The sequence below is a fragment of the Vulpes lagopus genome, chromosome 5, assembly GCF_018345385.1.
Source record: "Vulpes lagopus strain Blue_001 chromosome 5, ASM1834538v1, whole genome shotgun sequence".
Taxonomy (NCBI): domain Eukaryota; kingdom Metazoa; phylum Chordata; class Mammalia; order Carnivora; family Canidae; genus Vulpes; species Vulpes lagopus.
The window spans coordinates 113,339,260-113,363,352 of NC_054828.1; the positions used below are offsets into that span (position 1 = coordinate 113,339,260).

Here is a 24,093-nt window from a genome sequence, read left to right on the forward strand (position 1 = left end):
TGTCAGAACTCATCAAACTACACACTTAAATCTGTGCATTTTATTATATGCAAATTATACCTCAGGAAATATTATACTAAAAAAAAGTAACATAAGAAACAACTTGGGAGTGCCTAGTTGGCTCAGTTTGTAGAAAATGTGACTCTTGATCTCTGGGTTCAGATTTTAAACCCCACACTGTTAGAATTTATTTAAAAAAAAAAGAAACAACTCGAAGGAGTACCCACAGATAAAAGGTGTGACCTTCAAAAAGAACAACGATTAAGCTTAGCTGTATGTAACACAATAAATAAAATGGGGCACTTAGTTGGCTCAGTTGGTGGAGCATGCAACTCTTGATCTTGGGGCTATGAGCCCCATATTGGGTGTAGAGATTACAAAAATAAAATCTTAAAAAAAAAAAAACACAACAAAAATTCGTAAGTCCTCATCACTTAAAAAAATAAATAAATAAAAAGAAAGAAAGAAATTTCATTGCTCTTTCTAGAAAAATACCAGCCAATAAATGTCAGGAGTAACACAATTAGGAAAAAATCACAAATTTTTAACCTCTAATGTAATAAATGGCCCAGGCAAAAATATCAATGAATGCAAAAGCCACTTAGTGAAAGATTGCTGGGGAACAGGAGATTCACATGGTGCTACTGTATCACTTTACAGATTACTTACTATTGCAAAAGAAAAAAAAAAGTACTTTTATAATCAAAAGAACTGGCAATCTGACCACCATGACTGAGTGGCTAGATTTAGCATCATCACACATCCTGTGCCTAATGACATGACAAAATACCATGTGCTTTAAAGCATTCTTACCAAAAAAATGTTTAACCTGAATCTAATCAAGCTTCTAGAACTAATTTCTAGTTTACAGGAAATTCAAAAGTTAAAATATCACCAAGAAGAAACATCCAGAACATGGGACTTCCTATGGGACAGGTGGCCTAGTTTTCAAAGTCATTGTCAGGTGGGGGCAGGGAAGAGGGGGGTGGGGGAAGAAAACATTCTAAATTCAAGAGACTAAAGAGACATACCCAGTTGTAATGTGAACCTCAACTAGGTCCTGATTTGGGGGGGGGAAACTACTGAAAGACATTGTTGGAGACAAATATGGGGGATCTGACTATGAACTGAACATTAGAAGTAACGGGATCATCATTATTATCTTAGCCACTGTAATGACATCCTGGATAGTAGAGAAGATCCTTATTCTTAGGAAATAAACACTGAAATATTTCAGGCTGAAGTTTCAAGAGGTCTGTAACTTACTGGCAAATGCTTCAAACCAATAGATACAACCAATATGGCAAAACGGTTAACAACGATTAAACCTAAATGGAAGGTACTTAAGTGTTCACTGTATTAGTCTTTCAATTTTATTTTACATTTGACAGTTTTTAAAACAAAAAGTTGTGGAAAAACTTGCAAAGCATCAGTCTGGGATCATAATCAGAAAGGGCGCCAGCATCAGAAACAGGAAAACAAGCTGGCTTTAGGGAAAAGATAATTTTTAATTTTTTAATTTTTATTTATTTTTTTGAGTAGGCTCCACACTCAATATGGGGCTTGAACTCACAACCGTGAGATCAAAAGTTACATGCTCTATCAACTGAGCCAGCCAGGAGCCCTGATAGTTTTTATTTTTGATATGCTGTACTTGAAGTGTCTAAGAAAAGAGGTCAAATTCAGAGATTTGGGAGTCTTTCAAATTAAAAAAAATAAAGTAGATGAGATTTTTTTTTTTTTTTAAGGAAAAGCATACATCCGTATACAATGCTATAAGAATTAAAATTTGCCAAATACTTTTAAGAAAGAAAAAGAGAGGGGATCCCTGGGTGGCGCAGCGGTTTGGCGCCTGCCTTTGGCCCAGGGCGTGATCCTGGAGACCCGGGATCGAATCCCACATCGGGCTCCCGGTGCATGGAGCCTGCTTCTCCCTCTGCCTGTATCTCTACCTTGTCCCTCTCTCTCTCTCTGTATGACTATCATAAATAAATAATAATAATAAATAAAAATTAAAAAAAAAAAGAAAGAAAGAAAAAGAGAAAGAGACTCGGGTTTTTAAAAAATAGAGAAGGATCATTCAGAAGAGGAAAGGAAAATCACAAAGGCATAGTATTAAGAAATCAAAGGATCACAGGGTCAAGTACAGCTCACAGGTCAATGCAAGAGAATACAAAGAGACCCAGGCCTGGGAAAAGACTCATGCATTTAGGGAACACAAAGCCACCATGAAGAGAAGCTTCCAAAGTACAGTTACTGAAGAGCAGTAGGAATGGAGAAAATTATTATGAGACTAAGGAGATGGACAATAAGAAAAGATAAGTAATTGCTGCTTTCATTCACTCTCAAAGTCTCATAGGAAGAGAAGAAAAAGAACCAGATGGGCAGAAAGGTCAACTGAAAGGTTTTTTCAAACTAGAAAAGACCTGCGGTTGGTTGAAGAGACAGAGGCAAGGCATCAATGAAAAATGAATGAGATAATGCTTTACATGCTATTCCTACCACAGAAACAGCCACATATTATATGACTCTCATCAAATTACTCATCCATCTCAATCTCATGTAAAACCCACATATAATTTTACATTCCAACTTGCTTTACATATGAATCTTCAGATCTCATTTTAAGCTTCTTTCTACATAAATATTAGCTGTCTAAAATAATCAAATATATATATACACACATATATATATTATAAACCATAATTAGTTATAACTGGCTAACTAGCAATAGCACTCCTTTAAGAATACTGTCATGCCAAGATATTGTCAAGGCCACAAAATAAACATTTCTGATACTTATCAGCTACCTGAATTTGTACTGCATATATGGCAAAAATGAAGCATAAATAAATCTTGAAGAGGCCAGTATTTGTTTCTCACCACATAAAAGTAAATATATCCTAGATATGGAAATTCTATTAAACATGTTGTTTCACATGTAAAAAGTAGATAAGTGCTTTTAATGAAATAAGAACTAAAATAAAACTGCATTTACTTACGAAAGTGCTGCTCTAGCCAAATCATGTGGCATCAGGTCCTTATATCTGGGGAAAGAAAATAAACAACTGAAAACAAGCCTAGAGAACTTTAATAAAAAGTGTTTTTGTTCTATTTGAAATACACAGAGATAATATCTAACACATGCTGCTGCAAATGCACTTCACTTTGCTATCTGAGGCAGTCCATCATTTCAAATGAAGCAACAGCATGACTACTATTTGTCATCCTTAACAATCTGGCAAGCCTTAACTTCTACTGAGCTGGCTATGAATCTAACAAAGATGTGTGGCCCAGTATCTTATATGACAGTAATTCATGTCAGTACTCAACATGGCATACGTTACATGCTCTTTAAAACTAAACTCTACCTTTTAAGCTCTTTTTACTTACCGTTCAAAATATATTACTTATTTTGTAATGCCCAAAGGAACATGAAGGACATATCAGGACTTTTTAAGAAACTTTTTGAAGTAATTTGAGATTTCCGACAGAACTGGATAGATAGGACAGAGCTCCTGAATACCCTCCACCTGGCTTCCCCTTATGCTCATATCTTATGGAACCAACTAGTCAACACTAAGAAATTAACACTTGGCACAAGACTATTCACTAAACTGCTAACTTTATCTGGATCTCATCAGTTTTTCTACTAAGGCCCTCTCACAGGTCTGTTCCAAGACCAAATCCACGCATTTAGTTGTCATGCCTCCTTTGTTTCCTCCAATCTGCGACAGTTTTCAGCCCTTCCTTGTCTTTTGTGACCTTGACACTTGGAAGACTAGGGCCATAGGTTTGGGGGAAGAATACAACGGAGGTAAAGTGACCTCCTCATTGCTTCGTATTAGAATGTACACAACAGCAATATGACTTATTACTAGTGCTGTTATATTGATTGCTTGGTTAAAGCAGTGTCTGCCAGTTTTCTCCACTATTTTTCCCTTTCTGTACTCAATTTAAGTATGGAAGTGAGTCACTAGTCCTGCCATCACTCAAAGGGAGGATTAAGCTCCACTTCCTAGTGGAAGGAATAACAACGGATTTGTGGACATATGGTAAAAACATCACAGAAGTTAAATATTTTGGGGGGAGAGAGTTTGAAGCTATGCAGATATCTTATTTCTCAACATTTCTCACTAATTTTAGCATTCATTCGTAGCAACTGCTTGCCCCAATTACTACTGTGTTCTAATGCTGATTTTCCTCATTGCTTCTACATGTATTAGCTGAAATCCTTTAGTAAAGATGATGTGTCCCTTCTCTCATTTATGTATTTATTCAATCATTTATTTATATCAGATTGAACTCATACAAATATTTATTCTTTGGGTTATGATGTAACACTCTATTTTATTGGAAGCTACTTCAGGTTGGCCCCATGTCATTTTACCATGCCCATTTTTTTTTTAAGCACTTCTTCACTTCCAGGCACTAACAACACGCTCCAGCCTCACCTTGTATTTTCTCCAGCTCAGCCTAGGTTCTAGGAAACCCTAGTTCCTAATATTGAAGAAAGTATTTAGAAACCAAGACCTGGGGCACCTCAGTGGCTCAGTTGGTTAGGCATCTGCCCTCAGCTCAGGTCATGACCCCAGTATTCTGGGACTGAGTTCCACATGGGGCTCCCTGCTCAGCAGGGAGTGTTTTTCCCTCTTCCTCTGTTCCTTCCCTCTACTCCTATGGTCTCTCTCAAAACAAATAAATAAAATCTTAAAACAAAACAAAACCCAAGATCTGGATGTAAACTCTTTAGTTTATTTAAATGTTAAAAATAGGGATCCCTGGGTGGCTCGGCGGTTTGGCGCCTGCCTTTGGCCAGGGCGCGATCCTGGAGACCCAGGATCGAATCCCACGTCGGGCTCTCGGTGCATGGAGCCTGCTTCTTCTCCCTCTGCCTGTGTCTCTGCCTCTCTCTCTCTCTCTCTGTGTGTGTGACTATCCTAAATAAATAAAAATTTTTAAAAAATTATTAATTATAAAAAAATGTTAAAAATAAATTCCCTTTAAGTCAAAGAGTTAACCATTGGATTGAACAAGAAAGTTCTTTCTTCAAGTTCTGAAAATCAAAACCTAAAAATCCAAAAATGTTTTTATTTTCACTCTGAATCACAGAAAAATGATCAGTTTTCCAAATCTTTTATAAGGTAAAATCAGTATCCTCAAATTTAGGAAAGAATATTCTGGAGAAACATTGTATGTCAATTTTAAAATGTCCAAACAGGGATCCCTGGGTGGCGCAGCGGTTTGGCGCCTGCCTTTGGCCCAGGGCGCGATCCTGGAGACCCGGGATCGAATCCCACATCAGGCTCCCGGTGCATGGAGCCTGCTTCTCCCTCCGCCTGTGTCTCTGCCTCTCTCTCTCTCTCTGTGACTATCATAAATAAATAAAAAATTTAAAAAAAAAAAAATTAAAAATAAAATGTCCAAACAATAAATTATTTATCACTTTATAATCTTAATTCTCGGGACACCTGGGTGACTCAGCAGTTGAGCGTCTGCCTTCAGCTCAGGGGGTGATCCCGGGATCTGGGGATAGAGTCCCGCAACGGGCTCCCTGCGAGTAGCCTGGTTCTCTCTCTGCCTATGTCTCTGTCTCTCTCTGCCTCTCTTGAATAAATAAATAAAATCTTAAAAAAAAAAATCTTAATTTTCATGTTCCTACACCCCCTTTACCAAGATGACTAAAAGACTTTGAAATTCCACTGCTGGCATCTATTCCTAGGAGTGCTTCCCAAATGCCCTTCCCCTTTGAGAACCTGGTCTTTCAAACAGCACTCGAGTTAAATGCAACCTTCCTGAAAATTAAGCAGGAAAAGATCTTTTTCCACTAGAAAATCATCAATTATAGAGTAGCTATTTGTCATCTCAATCATAATATCACTTACGTGACTCAATTATTTGTCCTCTTCATATATTCTTCCCTCTATATTATTTTTTGTCACCTTTGTTCTTTATATAAATATTACCTTAATTTTTTTCTTTCTTCCGTATTAACTTTAATTCCTTACATTCTTCGTCAGTTAAGATCCTGAATAGAGGGGCACCTGGGTGGCTCAGCGGTTGAGCATCTGCCTCTGGCTCAGGACATGATCCCAGGTTCGGGATCAAGTTCCACAACAGGCTCCCTATGAGGAGCCTGCTTCTCCCTCTATGTCTGTCTCTCTCTCTCTCTCTCTCTCTCTCTCTCTCTGTATCTCACGAATAAATAAAATCTTAAAAAAAAAAAATCCTGAATAGAACTAAAAACTAAAGAACTAAAACACAACCATGAACAACAAAAGGAACAAACCTCACACCAATGTGCTGAATATCTCAAATCAAACGTCATGCAAACATTAATTACCAAAGGAACTGTTTAATTATAAGTAAATGAGGGGATCCCTGGGTGGCTCAGTGGTTTGGCGCCTGCCTTTGGCCCAGGGTACGATCCTGCAGTCCTGGGATCGAGTCCTGTGTCGGGCTCCCTGCATGGAGCCTGCTTCTCCCTCTGCCTGTGTCTCTTGCCTCCCTCTCTCTCTCTCTCTCTCTCTCTCTCTCTCTCTCTCTATCATGAATAAATAAAACCTTAAAAAAATAATTATAATGATAAGTAAATGAGATAGTTAAGTGTGTTCACATTTCTTAATAGCTGGTAAAACACTTGGAAACAAACATCCATGTAGTATAACAGCTCTTACAAAAAAAGAAGAAAGCCTAGAACTTTCTATTCTTGATGAAACTTTTCCTATCCTGTTGCTGCTGAGTACAAGGAGGATCCCCTGTCCTCACCCTCTTGCCACTAAAGCTTCAGATTTTTACTCTTACTGCTTTTATCAGTACACAAAAGATTATAAACAGAAAATGGGTTACTATACTAAGAGGGTGAATGAAGAAACTTTACCACTGCTTAGAGTATTACTTCTGTAAGAAAATACTCTCTAGATTCTAAACCATGTTTAAAAGAGAAGGTTTACCGTTTGTGTGTGTACATGTATATGTACGTATGTATCGTCCACAAACAATGGCATTATATACTGCTCTGTACCTTGCTCTTTACACTTAACTTACTTTTAGGATCTTTCTATATTAGTACATAATGATAGGCCCTACTATTTTTAGCAGATGCCTAACATTCCGCAATGCATTTTTAAGTTAGTGACTGCTCGTTCAAAATATGGGTATCAAAACAATCTACACAGACTAGAACTGATGTTTCATTTAGTTTGAAACTAGTTACCAAAGTCCATTATCAGCTTTTGGACAGACTGGGCCTCACTTGGGGAGAGAAAAGGAGAAGTAAAGTCTACAGAGAAGAGCAGTTTGGTTCTGGAAAATTTTTGTACTCATCAAGGATCATTCTGGTTCCATTTAGTTGGGGCTGTGTTATGCTGGGATTTGGACCAGACTGTCAAGTGCAATTCTGATCATTTCCAGGAAGCCAAAGCAGTGAATTAAAGGCCCTTATAAATACCTGTGGATCCATAGCCTCAGTATTCAAACTTGTGAAGAAGCACAGAAACAATGTACTTATCTCCACACAAGGAAAGTATACCCCGGTTGCAACCAAGGTATCTGGACCCACACTAGGTTTTCAAAATAGGGTTGGTTCAATTTAAAACTACACTAGGCCTGTTCATGATAAAGGATAAAAAACAAATTTTGCCATATTATTTTACTACTGGCTTGATTTATTCTGTATTACCTTCATAAAAATGCTATCCATACGTTAGTCCGCTAACAATACTATTACCTACTAGGTTACATTTACAATGACCAGTTTTGAAAATATCTTAAAAGAAGAAATAAATAAAAAGTATATGGGATGATGAATGTGTTAATCCAACTGTAGTAATTATTTCACAATGTATACATATATGTACAACTTCTATTTGCCAATCATACCTGAATAAAGCTAGGAAAAAGAAAAAGAAGAAAAGAATACAATCATTTCATACTTACGAAGTGCCTGACTGCAAAAACGGAATGCGAACACCATCCACTACCACAATATTCCTTATGTTGGGTTTGGCTAAGGTTTTCTTTGATTTGGTCTGTGCAGCTTTAAGATAAAGTTCAAAGAACTGTTAATTCAAATATATGAAGTCAGATGACTTTCTACATTTTAACCTATTCAACACCAAGTTGCATTTGCCATTTACCAAATCACTTCAATAAACAAAATGCTAAAAAATGGACTAAGCATTTACAAGTTTCCATATGATATTTAAGGTAAATACAGAGATTATACCTAATGATGAGGGTATTCATGCCATTAAGAAAATGGTTTCTTTTTCTCAAATGTTGGACAATCTATCACACTGAAAACAACCAATGTGATACATGTCTGTCCCTAACAGATGAAGTCCCAGGGTGCCTGACTGATCTCTGGGTTGTAAATTCAAGGCCCACATTGGGTATAGAGATTACTTAAAAAGATAAAAATCCTAAAAAAAATAAAAAAATCCCAATAACTGACATCTACTCTTCACAAACCTTAGTACTCTTGCTTTTTTATGTAGAAACTAAGGCCATTTGGTGATTATTGCCATTCTGCGAAAACCTAGAATGCTTCCTGATTCTGTTTTACTTAATTTGTCTACTTTCTAACATCAAAAGAACAACCTTTGTGTCAGTATAGGACTGGCACAAAAACAGACTCAGATCAATGGAACAGAATAGAGAGCCCAGAAATAAACCCACACTTATATGCTTAATTTATGACAGAAGAAGCAAGAATACACAATGGGGAAAAAACAGTCTCTTCATCAAATTTTGCTAAGAAAACTAGACAGTTACATGTAAAAGAATGAAACTGGATCACTTTCTTACAGCACACACAAAAATAAAATCAAAATGGGTTAAAGACCTAAATGTGAGACCTGAAACCATGAAGCTCCTAGAAGAGAGCACAAGCGATAATTTCTCTGACATTGGCTATACCAGTATCTTTCTAGATATGTCTCCTGAGGCCATGGAAACAAAACCAAAAATAAACTAATGGGACTATATAAAAATAAAAAGGGTTTACACAGCTAAGGAAACCATCAGCAAAACACAAGGCAGGAGCCCCTGGTTGGCTCAGTCAGTGTCTGACTCTTGGTCATGAGGGTCTTGATCTCAGAGTTGTGAGATCAAGCCCATTGTTAGGCTCCAGGCTCAGTGGGGAATATGCTTGAGATTCTCTTTCCCTCTCCCTTCATTCCTCCCAACTTGCACACACGTTCTCTCTCTCTCTCAAAAAAAAAAAAAAAAAAAAAGCAAAATCTGTAAAGAACTTCTACAACTTAACACCAAAAAAATCCAAATCTGAATAAAAATGGGGAGAGAACTTGAATAGACATTTTTCCAAAAAAAATATACAAACAGCAACAGACACATGAAAATCAACAGGCAAATGCAAATGCAAATCAAAACTACTCCAGTCAGAATGGCTAAAATAAAAAAGGTAAGATATAACAAGTGTTGACCAGGACATGGAAAAAAAGGAACCTTCATGTACTGTTGATGGAAATGGAAATTGTTGCAGCCACTTAGAAGACAGTATGAAGGTTCTTCAAAAAAGTAAAAATAGAAATACCATATGATCTAGTAATTCCACTACTGGATATTTACCCAAAGCATATGAAAACACTAATTTAAATTGATATATGCATCTCTGTGTTTATTGCATTACTTACAAGCCCATAAACAAATGAATAGAGAAGGTGTATACACACACACACACACACACACAAACACAATGGAGTTTAAAAAAAAAAAAACAGAATGGGGCACATAGGTGCCTCAATTGGTTAAGCATCTGCCTTCAGCTCAGGTCATGATCCAGGGTCCTGGGATCCAATCCTACATCAGGCTCCCTGCTCCTTGGGGAGTCTGCTTCTCCCTTTCCCTCTGCCTGCCACTATCTGTGTTTGTGCTCACTCTCTCTGTCAAATAAATAAAATCTTAAAAACAAACAAAAAAGAATGAGATCTTGGCATCTGCAACAACATGGATGAACTTAGAGTACATAATGCTAAGTGAAATAAGTCAGAGAAAGATAAAAACGTGATTTCACTCATGTGAAATTTAAGAAACAAAACAAATGAACAAAGAAAAGAAGAGACAAACAAAAAGAAGCCAGAGTCTTAAATACAGAGAACATACTGGTGGTTGCCAAAGGAGGGGTAGGTAGGGCGGGGAATAGGTGAAATAGGTGAAAGGGATTAAATGTGCACTTATCTTGATGAGCACTCAGTAATGTATAGAACTGTTGAATCATTACATTGTACACCTAAAACTAATATAACATTGTGTGTTAATTATACTTCAATAAAAAAAGAGCAATCTTGGGACACCTGGTGGCTCAGTGGTTGAGCATCTGCCTTGGCTCAGGGCATGATCACAGGTGGGATCAAATCCCTATGCTTCGCCCTCTGCCTATGTCTCTGCCTCTCTCTCTCTGGGTCTCTCATGATTTAAAAAATAATAAATAATAATAATAAAATAAAAAATTAGAGAAAGATTGCTTTTTTAAAAAAAGATTTTATTTATTTATTTATTCATGAGAGATCCAGAGAGAGAGAGAGAGAGAGAGGCAGAGACATAGGCAGAGGGTGAAGTAGGCTTCCTGCAAGGAGCCCAACGTGGGACTCGATCCCAAGACTCCAGGATCATGCCTTGGGCCAAAGGCAGGCGCTAAACCGCTGAGCCACCCAGCAATCCAATTTTTTAAATTAAAAAATAAAACATGAGGGGATCCCTGGGTGGCGCAGTGGTTTGGCGCTTGCCTTTGGCCCGGGGCGCGATCCTGGAGACCCGGGATCGAATCCCACATCAGGCTCCCGGTGCATGGAGCCTGCTTCTCCCTCTGCCTATGTCTCTGCCTCTCTCTCTCTCTCTCTGTGACTATCATAAATAAATAAAAAATTAAAAAAAAAAAAACATGAATATATGGTTATGACAATAAAAAAAAAATCTAAAACATGGAGAGTAAAACCTTAAATTTCCTCTTGATGGCCTCTCCTGCCATATTATTTCCTTTGGGTTAGATACTGTTAATTTGGTGTATATACTTTCAAACTTTTTTTCTTTTAATGCACATATGTGCATATCCTTATGTGTTATGTATACTTTTTTGACCTAACCACACCTACTAATATCATAAAGAACTATTTATTATAAACATCCACAATCAACTTGAAGGAAATAATAGTCAAAGGTAGGAGACATATATAATAGGATACAAAGATTTCCCTGGCAGCTGTAATGGAGATGTGCTGGTGAAGGACATAAAAGTACAGGGAGATAAGCAAGGGGACTTTTAGCATGTGGTGCTAAAAGCCAGGATAGTAGCATCAATGTGTGAATGGAAAGGAAGGGACCAATACAAGGGATTTTAAAAAGGAAGAATAGGCATCCTGGTGACCAATTAGATATGGAAAGAAAGGAAAACAGTATTATAACAGAAGCTTAGAGATTAAGAAAACCCAGCCATTCTACAAAGAGTAAGAACTAGTTTGGGAAGAAAGATGATTCCACTTTTAAACATCCTAACTTTGAAGCGATGGAGAGATACTCAGGAGGGTATGTCCATTGGATAGGTAAAGCTCTGAAGAGAAATAGAATACGGACAGGAGAGCCAGGAAATATTTGCGGTTTAGAATAAAGAAGAAAAACAGAGTTTATAGTGCCTGCTCATCCTTTACCCCTTTAGAGGGAGCTGCCCTGCTTGGAGTCCTTGACAAAGAGGCAGTCACAGATACCGTGTCCCCTAAACTCACAGTCAAAGCTGATTAGACTCCAAGTGGATACTAGACCACCAAAAGTCAATACATAGAGTGGTCAACCAGAGACCCACGTCACCTACATATTAGTGATAAGCTATGCTAGTCAGATTCTCTTAGCAATCTATGCAAAGAAGCATTAAGAGAAACACTAATTAGTTGAAGCTGAAAGGATATCATGAGGAAAAACTAGGGTACTGGCAAACTGAGGTCACTTATAAGCCATTTATAGGGCAGCAAAAACCTTGAGTGAGCAAAGAAGCCAGAAGGAAGAGTGAAGAAGGATATAAAGCAGGAAAGCAACATACCATCTGGCCAGGAGAAAGACAAAAGCAGCTAGCCCCTAGAGCTGCCTGGTTCCTAACGCCTCCCCCAGCTGTAGTACACAGCTTATTCTTCACTTGAGTGAGTCCATTACTCACAACTAAAGACACCTGGCTTTGTGATCTCCATTCAGAGCGCAGACAGATGTGGGACAGAAAGTAAACTTGAGAGGCAGCAGGAGAATCAGGAGAGAATAGTGCATGATAGCAAAAGTCAGAGAGTATCAAAGGAGCACAAGACGGTCAAATGTTTCGGGATCCCTGGGTGGCGCAGTGGTTTGGCGCCTGCCTTTGGCCCAGGGCGCGATCCTGGAAACCCGGGATCGAATCCCACATCGGGCTCCCGGTGCATGGAGCCTGCTTCTCCCTCTGCCTGTGTCTCTACCTCTCTCTCTCTCTCTCTGTGACTATCATTAAAAAAAAAAAAAAAAAAAAAAAAAGGATGGTCAAATGTTTCAATACTCAAGGAGAATGAGGACTGGAAAAAGGCCACTGAATTAGAAGATCTGCAGATTACTTGTGACTGACCTTGGAGAGAATAAAGCAGTAAAGGGAAGTCAGATGACATGCCATCATGTCATTCCAAGTACCTCATGTTCCTTTTATACACTTACAAATAAAATTCAAATTCCTGACTCTACTAATGAGTTCCCTGCTTTACTAGTTCCATCTTAACTATCCCAAAGAAATCCCCCCTCCTCAACATGTAAAAAAGATGAGAAAGCCCCCAGTCCCTCACATTGCTCATTTGCTCATTTCAATCTCTCTGCCTTTATACATGTACCCTCCCATGTGAATGGCCTCTTCATCAGACACCTTTCCAGTCCATCCAAAGACTGAAAACATCAATAAATTCAGTATTCCTCTATTCTAAATCCTTCATCCCAAGAGTTTTGTCAAGCAGGGACATTTCACATGAGCTTCAAGAGGATTATGTTATAAAATTACTGCAACATAAAACCTGTTCAGCATATGCCTACTCCCTCCCCACAAATCAGTTGGTCACATTCCTTTGTCTTATCATGTGCCTTCTGGCACACGATCTTCATTAGTGCTAAAACAAATCACTGTTAGACACCAGGGATATAAAAAGGCTCCAGTCTCACAAGGACTGGCAATTTAGTTGAGGTGACAGAAACACAAAAACAGTTAAGGAATGGTATAAAGAAAAATACTCCAAATGCTCTCCTTCTGTTGGTATTCATTTTGACCTTCTCCCAGTTGTCAAGAACCACATCCATTTGTGTGACTGCAACGCAAAGGCATGGGGGGCAAACACTTGAATTGGGAAAAGGTAAATGAGACAGAAAGGAATTATTCTTCACGAGACTAAAACAAATCCATATGCTAGCTAGAATTTAGAGGCCAGAAAAATCTATCTTACATGACAACATGAAACTTTGCTAGGTGGGATGAGGCAACAGATTTCTGACCATATACTGTATGTAAAATATAGAAATATCATCTTATATTGAGTTTATTTTTCAAAGTGCTTTGAGATATCTTTCTATTTGAGGCTAACAAGACTAGAATTATTATTCTTTTTTAGACAAAGAAATTAAAGCACAGGGAAGTAAAGTGACAGTTCAAGGCCACAGTGCCCAGAAAGAGACAGAATTGGAACAGAGGTCTTCTGAAACCTGGTAAAGGGCTTTTCTATCAAGCTACTAGCCAAGTAGAAATACCATAATAAATCCAAAATCGTAAGTCATAGGTCAAAAGAGAATTATGGCATGAACATGTCAAAGTGTTTTCAGCTCTGGCCAGTGAAGATACGTACCTATAGCAGGTTTATATACTTAAAATGGGGATACCACCTACAAGATACATATCTACACTGCATTTGCCAAGGGTCAATACGATCGTATAAAATCAACACATTTCCCTACTTTTTCATTTCATATTGACTAAACAACATTTTTTAATTAACTAGTTCCCCAGTCACCCACATTTCAGGAGTGGGTTCTCTTGTAGATGTCATTAACGGAGAAGCCTATCACTAATTGTAAATTTAAAAATTTAACTTTGCCTCAAGAATGTCTGTATGGTAATTATCTCCAGGACTAACAGATGAATAAGCTGATTGGCAAGGTTCATGGAACTGCCATGAATCCAGCAGCAGCCTCCTGTCAACCCTGCACTGTGCAACATCATTACTAGTAAGCCCTATATTGTTTTAGTTTGAAGGCAATTGTGATGTTCCTGTTGCTCATAACAAAGGGAGAATCTGCAAATTAGTCTTGGTTTTTATTCAGAATTCCCAGTTCTAGAATCTAACATTTAAGCCAGAAATGTTTGTTTTATAAATTATTGTACCTGGGGCAGCTCGTAGCTGGGAGGAACAGCTCAGAGGTCTTACAGCTAGAAGATAAAACAAATTGTTTACAAAAGGCAGTACAACTCAGTGCCTGTGTAAGAAGCTTATAAATGCAAGTCTCCTCTTCAAAAAGAAAGAAGAAATTAAACTTACAAAATCGGAGGGCCCATGTTGATGCATTAGGAAGATTTTTAAATGTGTAAGTCAAGATGGAAGTCATTCTGAAATCTGAAAAGAGGAGAACAAAAACATATCCTGGGTTATTTGAACAATTTGTCGCTTATAGTCCATGATTTCTGATAATCTTATCCATGATGTCTATAAAGTACTATAAAATTTAAGGTATTACCAACTATCCTTCCTCTAATGATATTCTTATAGCTACATTGACATGGCTTTCATAACATGCAACCACTATTTTAAACATTATTATTACACTCTTTGTAAGAGATGAGAAAACTGAGGCATACAGATTTGCCCAAAGATCCACAACTAGTAAGAGGCAGAGCTGGGATGGGAAGCCAAGCAGTCCAGCTCCAAATTTATGTTCTTCTCTAGAGCCAAAGGAGTAGAGAGGTTGCTGGACACGACCACGAAGCCACCAATGTTAATTTGCAGACTTTGAAGGCTGTATTGTGATTAGGAAGAATGCCTTGTGCAGTGTTCACAGGTAAGGGAAGGTACATTCAAGTGTTCAGAGGTGGTATAGCATCATGTTAGCAGCTTACTTCCAAATGCTATTAGAAAAAAAGTTTATGTATTGCACTTGCTCCTTTTTTTTTTTTGCACTTGCTACTTAATAGGCTTGCTTTTGTTTCAAAATAATAAAAAAATATCAAAACCCTACATATTAAAAATATTTAAAATATACGAATTGTTCCTCTAAATTCTTAAAAATTAATTCCTACAAATCAGCAAGAAAAAAAATGGGCAAAGAACATAAACATACTGTTCATAGAAACAGAAATAATGGATGGCTTTTAGGTATGTGAAAAGAAGTGCAATTTCATTCTCAAAAGAAATGCAAATTGAAACCACACAGAGATACAATATTTGACCTGGGCAAATGGAAAGTTTGATATACTCTGTATATTAAGAGTATGTACAAACAGGCACCCTCTATAACGCTGCTGAGAGGCCAAGCTGGGACAATCCCTAGAGAGGGCAATTGGGCAATTAACTGTCAAAACTACAACTATATCAAATTTTTTATACATTTCCACTTCTAGGATGTTACTAACACACATGGGACATAACTCACGTCACCACTGTTTGTAATAGCAAAATATCAAAAGAACCAAAAATAGCGAACTGGTTAAGTAAAGCACACTACAACCACTCCATGAAATATTATGCAGCTATGAAAGATAAGGAAATGGTTATGTACCAATATGGAATCAATGTTAACCTGTATTAAGTGAAAAAAGCAAGATGTAAAATAGTGTACAGCTACTATCATTCATGTCAAAAAAAGAAAAAAATAATACATATATTTCCTTGTATCTGTATAAAATATCCCTGAAAGTAGAAATAAGACATTAAAAAGGAAGGAAGGAAACTAAGCAACTAGAGGACAGGGTGTAAGGAAGACTTGTCACTGTCCCGTTTTTTATAATTTCTGAATTTTGAAACACATTTTAACTTAAAAAAAAAGAAAAAAGAATAAGCTGATGAGATTTGCTTATGAAGGCTGTGGTACCCAGCCTCCACAACGGTTGCCAATAATCTCCACCTTTTGGTATTCATATCCTTGTATAGTTGCCCCACACACACTGTACCACAGTTGGTTCATGTCAGAAGTGATGTATGTCACTTCTGAGATTAAGCTATAAAGAATACTGCAGTTTTGCTCTTGTTCTTCCTCTCCAATCACTCACTCTGGCAGAAGCCAACTGGCACATCTTGAACCTTATGAAGAGATTCATGTGGTGAGGAACTACCCTCTCCTGCCAACAGTCATGTGAACTTGAAGTGGATCCTCAAGTACAGGTAAGCTCTCAAATGATGACTGCCCTGGCCAATATTCTGACTGCACCCTTGTGAGATATTAAGTCAGAACAATCCAGCTAAGTTACCCCCAGAAGCTGCATAATAAATTTTTATTGTTTTAATCTGCTAAATTTTGGGGTAATGTCACACAAATATGATAGATGATATAAAAGCCTTGTTTAATTTCTCTTGGGTCATAGGATGTCCTATGACTTCAAAGAAGAAAAAAAATCACATTTTTCCAAATATGTGAATTGAAAAGAGATGAAGGAGTCCCAACTCTAGGCTCACTACTAGCCTAGGGATATTCAAAAGACTCTAGACTCTATCCAGGAAGACACAAACTGACCCAAGAGATGAGCAACACTGTTTCCAGAAGCTACATAAGACGCCACATGAGTCTTGGATACAAATTCCCTTAAGTAGGGGCCCCTGGGTGGCTCCTTTAGTTAAGGCTACAACTCTTGGTTTCAGCTCAGATCATGATCTTGGGGTCCTGGGATTGAGTCCCACATTAGGCTCTGTGTTCAGCAGTGAGTCTGCTATAGATTCTCTCTCCCTCTCCCTCTGTCCCTCCCCTCACTCTCTCTAAAAAATAAATCTTAAAAAAAAAAATCCCCTAAGTTCACCCTAAAATAAACATCATGAAAATAGTCAAAATTTCGATAAAAAGAGGTGGGTGTGAGGGACCTTGCTTCAATAGATACCAAAGCTTTCTATAAAAACAGTAGGAATTGGGATGCCTGGGTGGCTCAGTGGTTAAGCGTCTACCTTTGGCTCAGGGCATGATCTTGGAGTCCCAGGATCTAGTCCCACATCAGGCTCCCTGCATGGAGCCTGCTTCTCCCTCTGCCTATGTCTCTACCTCTCTCTCTCTCTCATGAATAAATAAAATCTTAAAAAAAAAAAAAACAGTAGGAATTAAGCAGTGCAATTCTGGCATAGGAATAAATGAAATTAGCCAACAGAACAGGATGTAGCAAGTTCTGAAGCATACTTAAGTGCAAGAGAATTGAGTATGTAACAAGGATAAACTTCAGGGGTGCCTAAGTGACTCAACCCTTGAGCATCCAATCTCAATGTCAGCTCAGGTCTCATGGTGGTGAGATCAAGCTCTGTGTCAGGCTCCACCCTGGGTGTGGAGCCTACTTAAGATTCTCTCTCCTGGGGTGCCTAGGTGGTACAGTCTATCAAGCATCTGACTCCTGGTTTCAGCTTCAGTCGTGATCTCTAGGGTTCTGAGATGGAGCCAAATAGGCTCCATCCTCAGCATGGAGTCTGCTTGGGACTCTCCCTCTGCTCCTCCTGCTTTCCTTATCCCTCTAAAATAAATACATCTTAAAAAAAAAAAAAAATTCTCCAAAAAAAGATAACATTTCAAATAAGTGGGGAAAAGATGAATTATTCTATGAATTTGTTGGTGAAATGGCTAATCATCTGGAAAAAACTTTAGGTCCATAACTCACACATGTACAAATCAATTTCAGATATGATTAATGTAATTATACATATATATTTTAACTAAAAGCACTAGAAAAAGGTATCAGAATATTTTCATATTCTTATATGGGGAAAGGTTTCCAACATATGGCACAAAACCCAAAGGTCATAAAGGAAAAGAGTAACCAGTGGATCTAATTAGATAAACACACAAAATATCTACACAGCAAAAGATATTAAAATAAAGTTAAAAGGCAAACAACAGATTCAGAAAAAATATTTGTAAATATTTGTAAAACATAAAACAAAAGGATAAAACAATCCATAACCCATAAAGAACTGTTACAAATAAAAGAGAAACGATCTATAATGGAATCTGGTTTTCACCCAAATATCCATTTCATTTCATTATGAAGTTGCCATAAATTGTTTACATGGCATTGAATCCAGCCCAACTCTTGGGTTTAAACCATTCAGAATAATTTCATTCTCTTTGCCAAGATCATTCAGGTAATCAAGACCTAAAACAATTGTGCATGGTACCAACTTGTTTTAGGAATAATAATCTAGTCACTCTGACATTCCAGTTTTCTGCTCGGAATTCTGTAACACAAATCTTTCCTTCTGAGGCTTGGAGCAGCTACCGAAGTTTGCAAACAGGAAAAATGCTAGTCTAAGCATAGAGCTGATCTCAAAAGAGGACAGAGCCAAGAATTTCAGAAAAGGAAACTGAGCTGTAATTGAATCATATCTGAAACCCACCCTCCCTTTGTGCTTCACAGTTGTTAGACAATACATCTCCTTTAATAAGCCAATTTCAGTTGAATTTTGTTATCTGTGACTAAAGTCTCCTTACTGATACATGATTAGAAAGAAAAAAAGCAAATGAGCAATTCACAGAAATAAAAATGTCAAACAAAATTTTAAATGTTCAACCTCACTAACAACAGAAACATTTTAAAAATTAAAACAAGGTATCACTGTGGGGTTGTAAAATAGGCAAAAATTAAAAATATGGTTAATACATAATTCTAGGAAAAATGGATTTAGGCATTTCCATATACAGTTGATAAAAGTACAAGGTGGAAGGCAATTTTTAGTTATCTAACAAAATTTAAATTGTGAGCTTCTGATCCCAATAATTCCTCTAATTGGTCTTTAACCTATAGAAGTACCCAAGATGTGTATGTAGCATACACAGATCTCTGGACTATAGAAATATTTAAGATGTTCACTGTAGCACTGTTTACATTAGTGAAACTCTGGAACTAATCTAAATGCACATGAGGAAATGGCTAAATAAATTATACTACAAAGATATCATGAAGCACTACAGTAGTTTAGAATGAAAAATAAAATATAATATACGTGTATATACTAACACAGGAAAACATCCACAATATATATTTAAGGAAAATGTAAACTGCAGAACAATATGTATAGTAAGACACAAGTCTATGGAAGAATAAAGAGGAACTTTCATTTTATATTCTATCTTCTCAAATTTTGTTACAATGAGCATTTTCTTTTTTCTTTTTTAATGAACTAGATTTTTAAAATTTATTTATTCATGATAGACATAGAGAGAGAGGCAGGAGACACAGGTAGAGGGAGAAGCAGGCTCCATGCAGAGAGCCGGACGCGGGACTCGATCCCAGGACTCCAGGATCGCACCCTCGGCAAAGGCAGGCGCTAAACCGCTGAGCCACCCAGGAATCCCCACAATGAGCATTTTCATTTTTATGTACAGTATAATTCTAGTTGTACTTAAATCTACATATATTCTTATATAAATATACAAAATATGCAAATGCATTAAAAATGTCCAAAAAATACACAAAGTGTATTTTTTGTTTTTGTTTTAAAGCAAAATGCTAATAGTATTCATCTCTGGGTGGTAGACTTATAGGTATATTTATTTTCTCTGTAGTTTCTGAAAAATTGTATTAATTCAATAATTAAAAATAATTATTGGTCCCTTCAAAAGAGAGACCAAGCAAACTACTCTATGGGAGGACTGACCTTTATTGTCATTTGCTCTAAGCTTTAGGAAATAGATATTTTTACTCAAGGATTTGGGAAGCATGGAAACTCCCATGCACAGCACGCTGGAGTAGGGTGTGTGGAACTATGGAAGGTTGCATGAAGTTGCTAGCATCTGAATGAAAGGAAAAGGAAGAAGGCGCTAGCCAAGTAATGAAAACAAAATGGATGGGCAGCCCAGGTGGCTCAGCGGTTTAGTGCCTGCCTTCAGCCCAGGGTGTGATCCCAGAGACCTGGGATTGAGTCCTACCTTAGGCTCCCTGCCTGGAGCCTGCTTCTCCCTCTGCCTGTGTGTCTCTGCCTCTCTCTGTGTCTCTCTCATGAATTAATAAATAAAATCTTAAAAGAAAACAAAATGGAGGAGTTTAACAGCTCACTGTTACACTATCATTAAGACACAATGTAAAGGGGGATCCCCTTTACCCTGGGTGGCTCAGCGGTTTGGTGCCTGCCTTTTGCCCAGGGCGCGATCCTGGAGTCCGGAGATCGAGTCCCGCATCGGGCTCCCTGCATGGAGCCTGCTTCTCTCTCCTCCTGTGTCTCTGCCCCTCTCTCTCTCTCTATCATAAATCAATCAATCAATCAATCTTAAAAAAAAAAAAAAAACACAATGTAATGGAAGGGCACTGACTGAACCAGACTAAACCCAAATCCTGGCTCTACCCTCGTGTTATATGACCTTAAGCAAGGTACTTAATCTTTCTGTCTTAAGAGTTAAGACACAGATAATTCATCTGGAATTATAGATAATTCCAGTACCTAACTCAGGGTTGGTGCGAGGAATAACGTACACAAAGCACTTAGAACAGTGCCAACATAGTGAGGATCATACATGTTTGCTATTCATATTGGTGGGTGTTCGTAGTTCCCCTCTATGGAAGCCACAGTAAGAAGCATGACCTTTCTACAGTTCTGCCCTGACGGAGCTTGATGATTTCGAGAGTACAAGGAACAAAAAAGTCAAGAGCCAAAAAGAGGATGGCCTTTAGCCACAGAAACGAGTTTCTAACACGTTTGCATATGAACGTCACTTCATTTGGAATCAATCGCATTATTCCAAGGACTCGAGCCCATCTTTCCAACGCAAAAACAGCTATTACTCCAGGAAGAGTTCGTGGCTAGAAGTTAATAAACGAAGCCTCTTTTCCTATTTCCACCACCTGTGGCCATGGATAAATAAGCCCACTTCGCGCTGATTCACGGGATCCACCTACAGAGCGAAGGGGATGAAGGACCAGATGACCACCAGGTCCCCTCAGGGGCTCTGGGTCTCCCGACGCCGACGGAGAATTGGCTCAACTCCTCCCCCACCCCAGACTCCAGAGGTCACGTGACCGAGTCCCCACTCCGGTCGGCAGCAGGGATGGGGTTGTCCCAACTCGCCGTCCTAAATCTCTACACCCGCTCACCTAGCCACGGCCGAAACGGGGGAAACGACGACACTCGCTGCAGTGCAGCCCTACGCCTTCTGCCGACACACACGGGCAAACAGCTCGTTAACTCGAGGTGATAAATTAAAAGACACGGGTGACGCCGCCGCTCAGAGCGACAGACAGAACGCCAGCCCGACTTACTGCCCTGGTTGCCTTGGTCCTGGAGACCCCGTCCGAAGGGGCCTCCTTCCGCCCCCTGAGACCCCACTCCCCGGGGGGGGGGGGGGGAGGCGGCGGCGGGCACTGGGGAAGTAGCTGGGAAAGGAACCGCGGCTGTCCCTTCGGGTCAAGGCCAGGCAGAAAGCCCAGCGCACGCTCCGTCTCACCTCAGCTCCGTCCTCTCGAGCTCCCCGCGGGCACGGAAGGTTCGGACTCCAGCGCCAGGACTAGACGTGACGGAGGGGCGGGTCCTCCCCAAAAGGACCCCCCCGCCTCCGCCGCCCCACCCTCGAACTCCGCAGGCTGCCCACCGGCCGCCTGTCTGGAAAACCGGACACGTCGCCCCCTCCTCTCTCGTCCTCCTTCCTTCCAAAGGAGAAAGCGCCTCCTCGGCCCCGTTATCCGGAAGCGAACGGCAGGGCAAGGAGCCAGCGGCAGCTCCGCACCGGGGGTTTTAGTCAGGCAGTACGTCGGGCGCCTGCCTAGGGCCAGGCTAAGGAGGAGAAGTTCTCCGCTCGGCAGCCCCCTCCTGAGCGCTTTACACTTTCGTCCTCCTCAGCTCAAGATGGTGGCCTCCCGAGCTATAGGCAGCCTCAGCCGCGCCACTGCCTCCCGGATGTTCCGCCGCCCAGGTGAGAGGCCTGGCTGGGAGCGCCCGGTAGCCCCGAGCAAAACTCTTGCGGAGCCTGAGGTGGCCCCGGAGCCGCGTCTCCCTTTCGCTGTCGCGTCCCCGCCCCGCCCGGCCACCCAGCCCTGAGTGGGGGAGAAAGGATGCCCCCCTTGGACCCAACCTCCTGTGTCCTCGCGCGGACACTGCGTCTCTCGCTGCTCCCAAATCCTGCAGCGACTTCAGGCTCCGTAACCCCTGAGCGGCCTGAGTGCCGTCCATCCGCGCTCGGACCTTCCGCAAGTCTCCCCGTCGCACAACGGGCCTCACGCCCCTCTTAATCTTTTATGGTGGCTTCGGACCTGAACCCTAGATCAGGAGGATTGGGACAGTCCCGTCTGTCACATCTTTGTGGCTCCGCAGCACCGTACCCTTCGCCAGAGCTGTCTTGAAATCTTCCTAGGTGGAATTAACCAGCCTTGAAAATTACTGCTGCGCTCCGCTCGTTTCCCTCAGAACCATTTTTGTACCTGATCCCACATTTCAGTAGGGAGCTCCGACTGCTGCAGTTCCCGTGATCCTGGTGTGAATGTATAGTATGGTAAATTTCAAGGGAGGAGGTTCTGTAACGTGAAACTTTTTTTTTTTTAAATACATACATAATCGCTGGCCTGTCTGTGGACAAACGGGGGGGGGGGCAGGATGATGGAAAAAAAAGATAAGGGACACCTTATCTTTTACCTTAAGGGATAAAGTGATGTTAGATAAGTTAAACTAATTCTGTTTCTGAAAATAACTCCGTTCTGCATTACCTATATTATCTTTTTCTCTTCGTACTGGCAGTGAAAGGGTTAAAGGGGGTGATCATGGAAAATCCAGCATTTTCCTCCCCTCTCAGATCCGTAAGGTGAAATGTAACTTTTTATTGCACGTGGCACTTAATACCGGCTTCTAATTAGAATTTTAATTTGTCATGTGCCTTTTTCCTGAACCACTAGAGTGGTGTGCTTTTTTGTAGATAGGTAGCTGGAGCCTGCGCTAAGGGATTAATTTTGGATAATTCAGTCTTTTTCTGCTTCTTTATCTCCAGCAGTGTTTTCAGCTTCCACAGGAATGCTGTGTGTGTATACCAATCATAATATTACAAACAAGGTAAATGGAAAGACTTGGGGAAGGGTGAAGAAAAAACAATCACCAGTTTTCTTGCTACTCAGAGTTAACTGTTAGCATTTGGTCATGTTACCTTACAGTTTTGCTTTCTATTTTCCACATGTATGATTTAAGGCTTTATGAAAATCAAATGTATATATTTGAACTTGCCTCTGCATTGGTTTTAAGGTAGTTCTCACAGATTAGCAGCTGGTGTAACACAGAGCCGGTAGTCAGCTCATATGGTTTCTGGTCACTAGCTGTGTAACTTTGGACAAATACCTTAGCCTAACCGAGCTTTATTTTCCTCATCTATAAAATGAATGAATCTTCGGATTGTCTTACACATGGAAATAGCATGAAAGAGCAATTCAAAACATAAAATGTGGAGTCTGACTTTGGGGTTTGAATCTAGCTCTTTGTTTTACTCCCTAGTGGCCTGGGACAATTAATTTCTGTTTTCTCATTTGCGAAATGGGGAATAATACATTTGTGAACTTCAAAGAAGTTATCCTAAGTTTAAAGCAGTGTTTCATGGAGTAAATGCCCAGTACATGCTGCTATTAACCCTTTCCTGCCCTGAAGAATTCTTAATTCTATGTATCTGAGAATTAAAAAAAAATAATTATTACATTTTGCATGTGTAATATACAAGCTTAGCTTTTCTATATCTTTTGTATAGAAATATATATACACATATAAACGTATATAAACTTGTTTTCACCAGTAAGAAAATGTGGTTAATAGTTATTGTCCCTTTGAATAACAATTTATGAATTTTGAAAACATGTCTAGAAAGTGAATTCAAAATTACCTGCACACTTGGATTGCCATTTAGACACAACATTTGCTCTTTCACCCAGAAAGTCTGTGCCAAGGCCCACTGTTT

The 24,093-nt window shown here is 39.4% G+C and overlaps 2 protein-coding genes across 3 annotated transcripts in view; one reads left to right on the forward strand and one right to left on the reverse strand.

The window, feature by feature from the left end:
• HADHB (hydroxyacyl-CoA dehydrogenase trifunctional multienzyme complex subunit beta) overlaps positions 1-21,757 on the reverse strand; it is a 44,383-nt gene extending 22,626 nt beyond the window's left edge. The window contains exons 1-5 of one of the 2 annotated variants that reach the window (XM_041754651.1): positions 21,616-21,757; positions 14,538-14,612; positions 14,384-14,428; positions 7,939-8,038; positions 3,003-3,047 (exon numbers count right to left, since the gene is read on the reverse strand). In XM_041754651.1, the coding sequence (XP_041610585.1) occupies positions 3,003-3,047; positions 7,939-8,038; positions 14,384-14,428; positions 14,538-14,604 (257 nt within the window). In that variant the 5' untranslated portion in view covers positions 14,605-14,612; positions 21,616-21,757. Of the gene's footprint in view, positions 1-3,002; positions 3,048-7,938; positions 8,039-14,383; positions 14,429-14,537; positions 14,613-21,265; positions 21,588-21,615 lie in introns of those variants that run through there. The other variant, XM_041754652.1, reaches the window with a different exon arrangement.
• Positions 21,758-21,930: 173 nt separating this feature from the next.
• The window catches only part of HADHA (hydroxyacyl-CoA dehydrogenase trifunctional multienzyme complex subunit alpha), a 48,778-nt gene continuing 46,615 nt past the window's right edge, over positions 21,931-24,093 (forward strand). Inside the window, exon 1 of the mRNA XM_041754649.1 lies at positions 21,931-22,080. Coding sequence (XP_041610583.1) covers positions 22,014-22,080 — 67 coding nt within the window. The 5' untranslated portion in view covers positions 21,931-22,013. The remainder of the gene's footprint in view (positions 22,081-24,093) is intronic.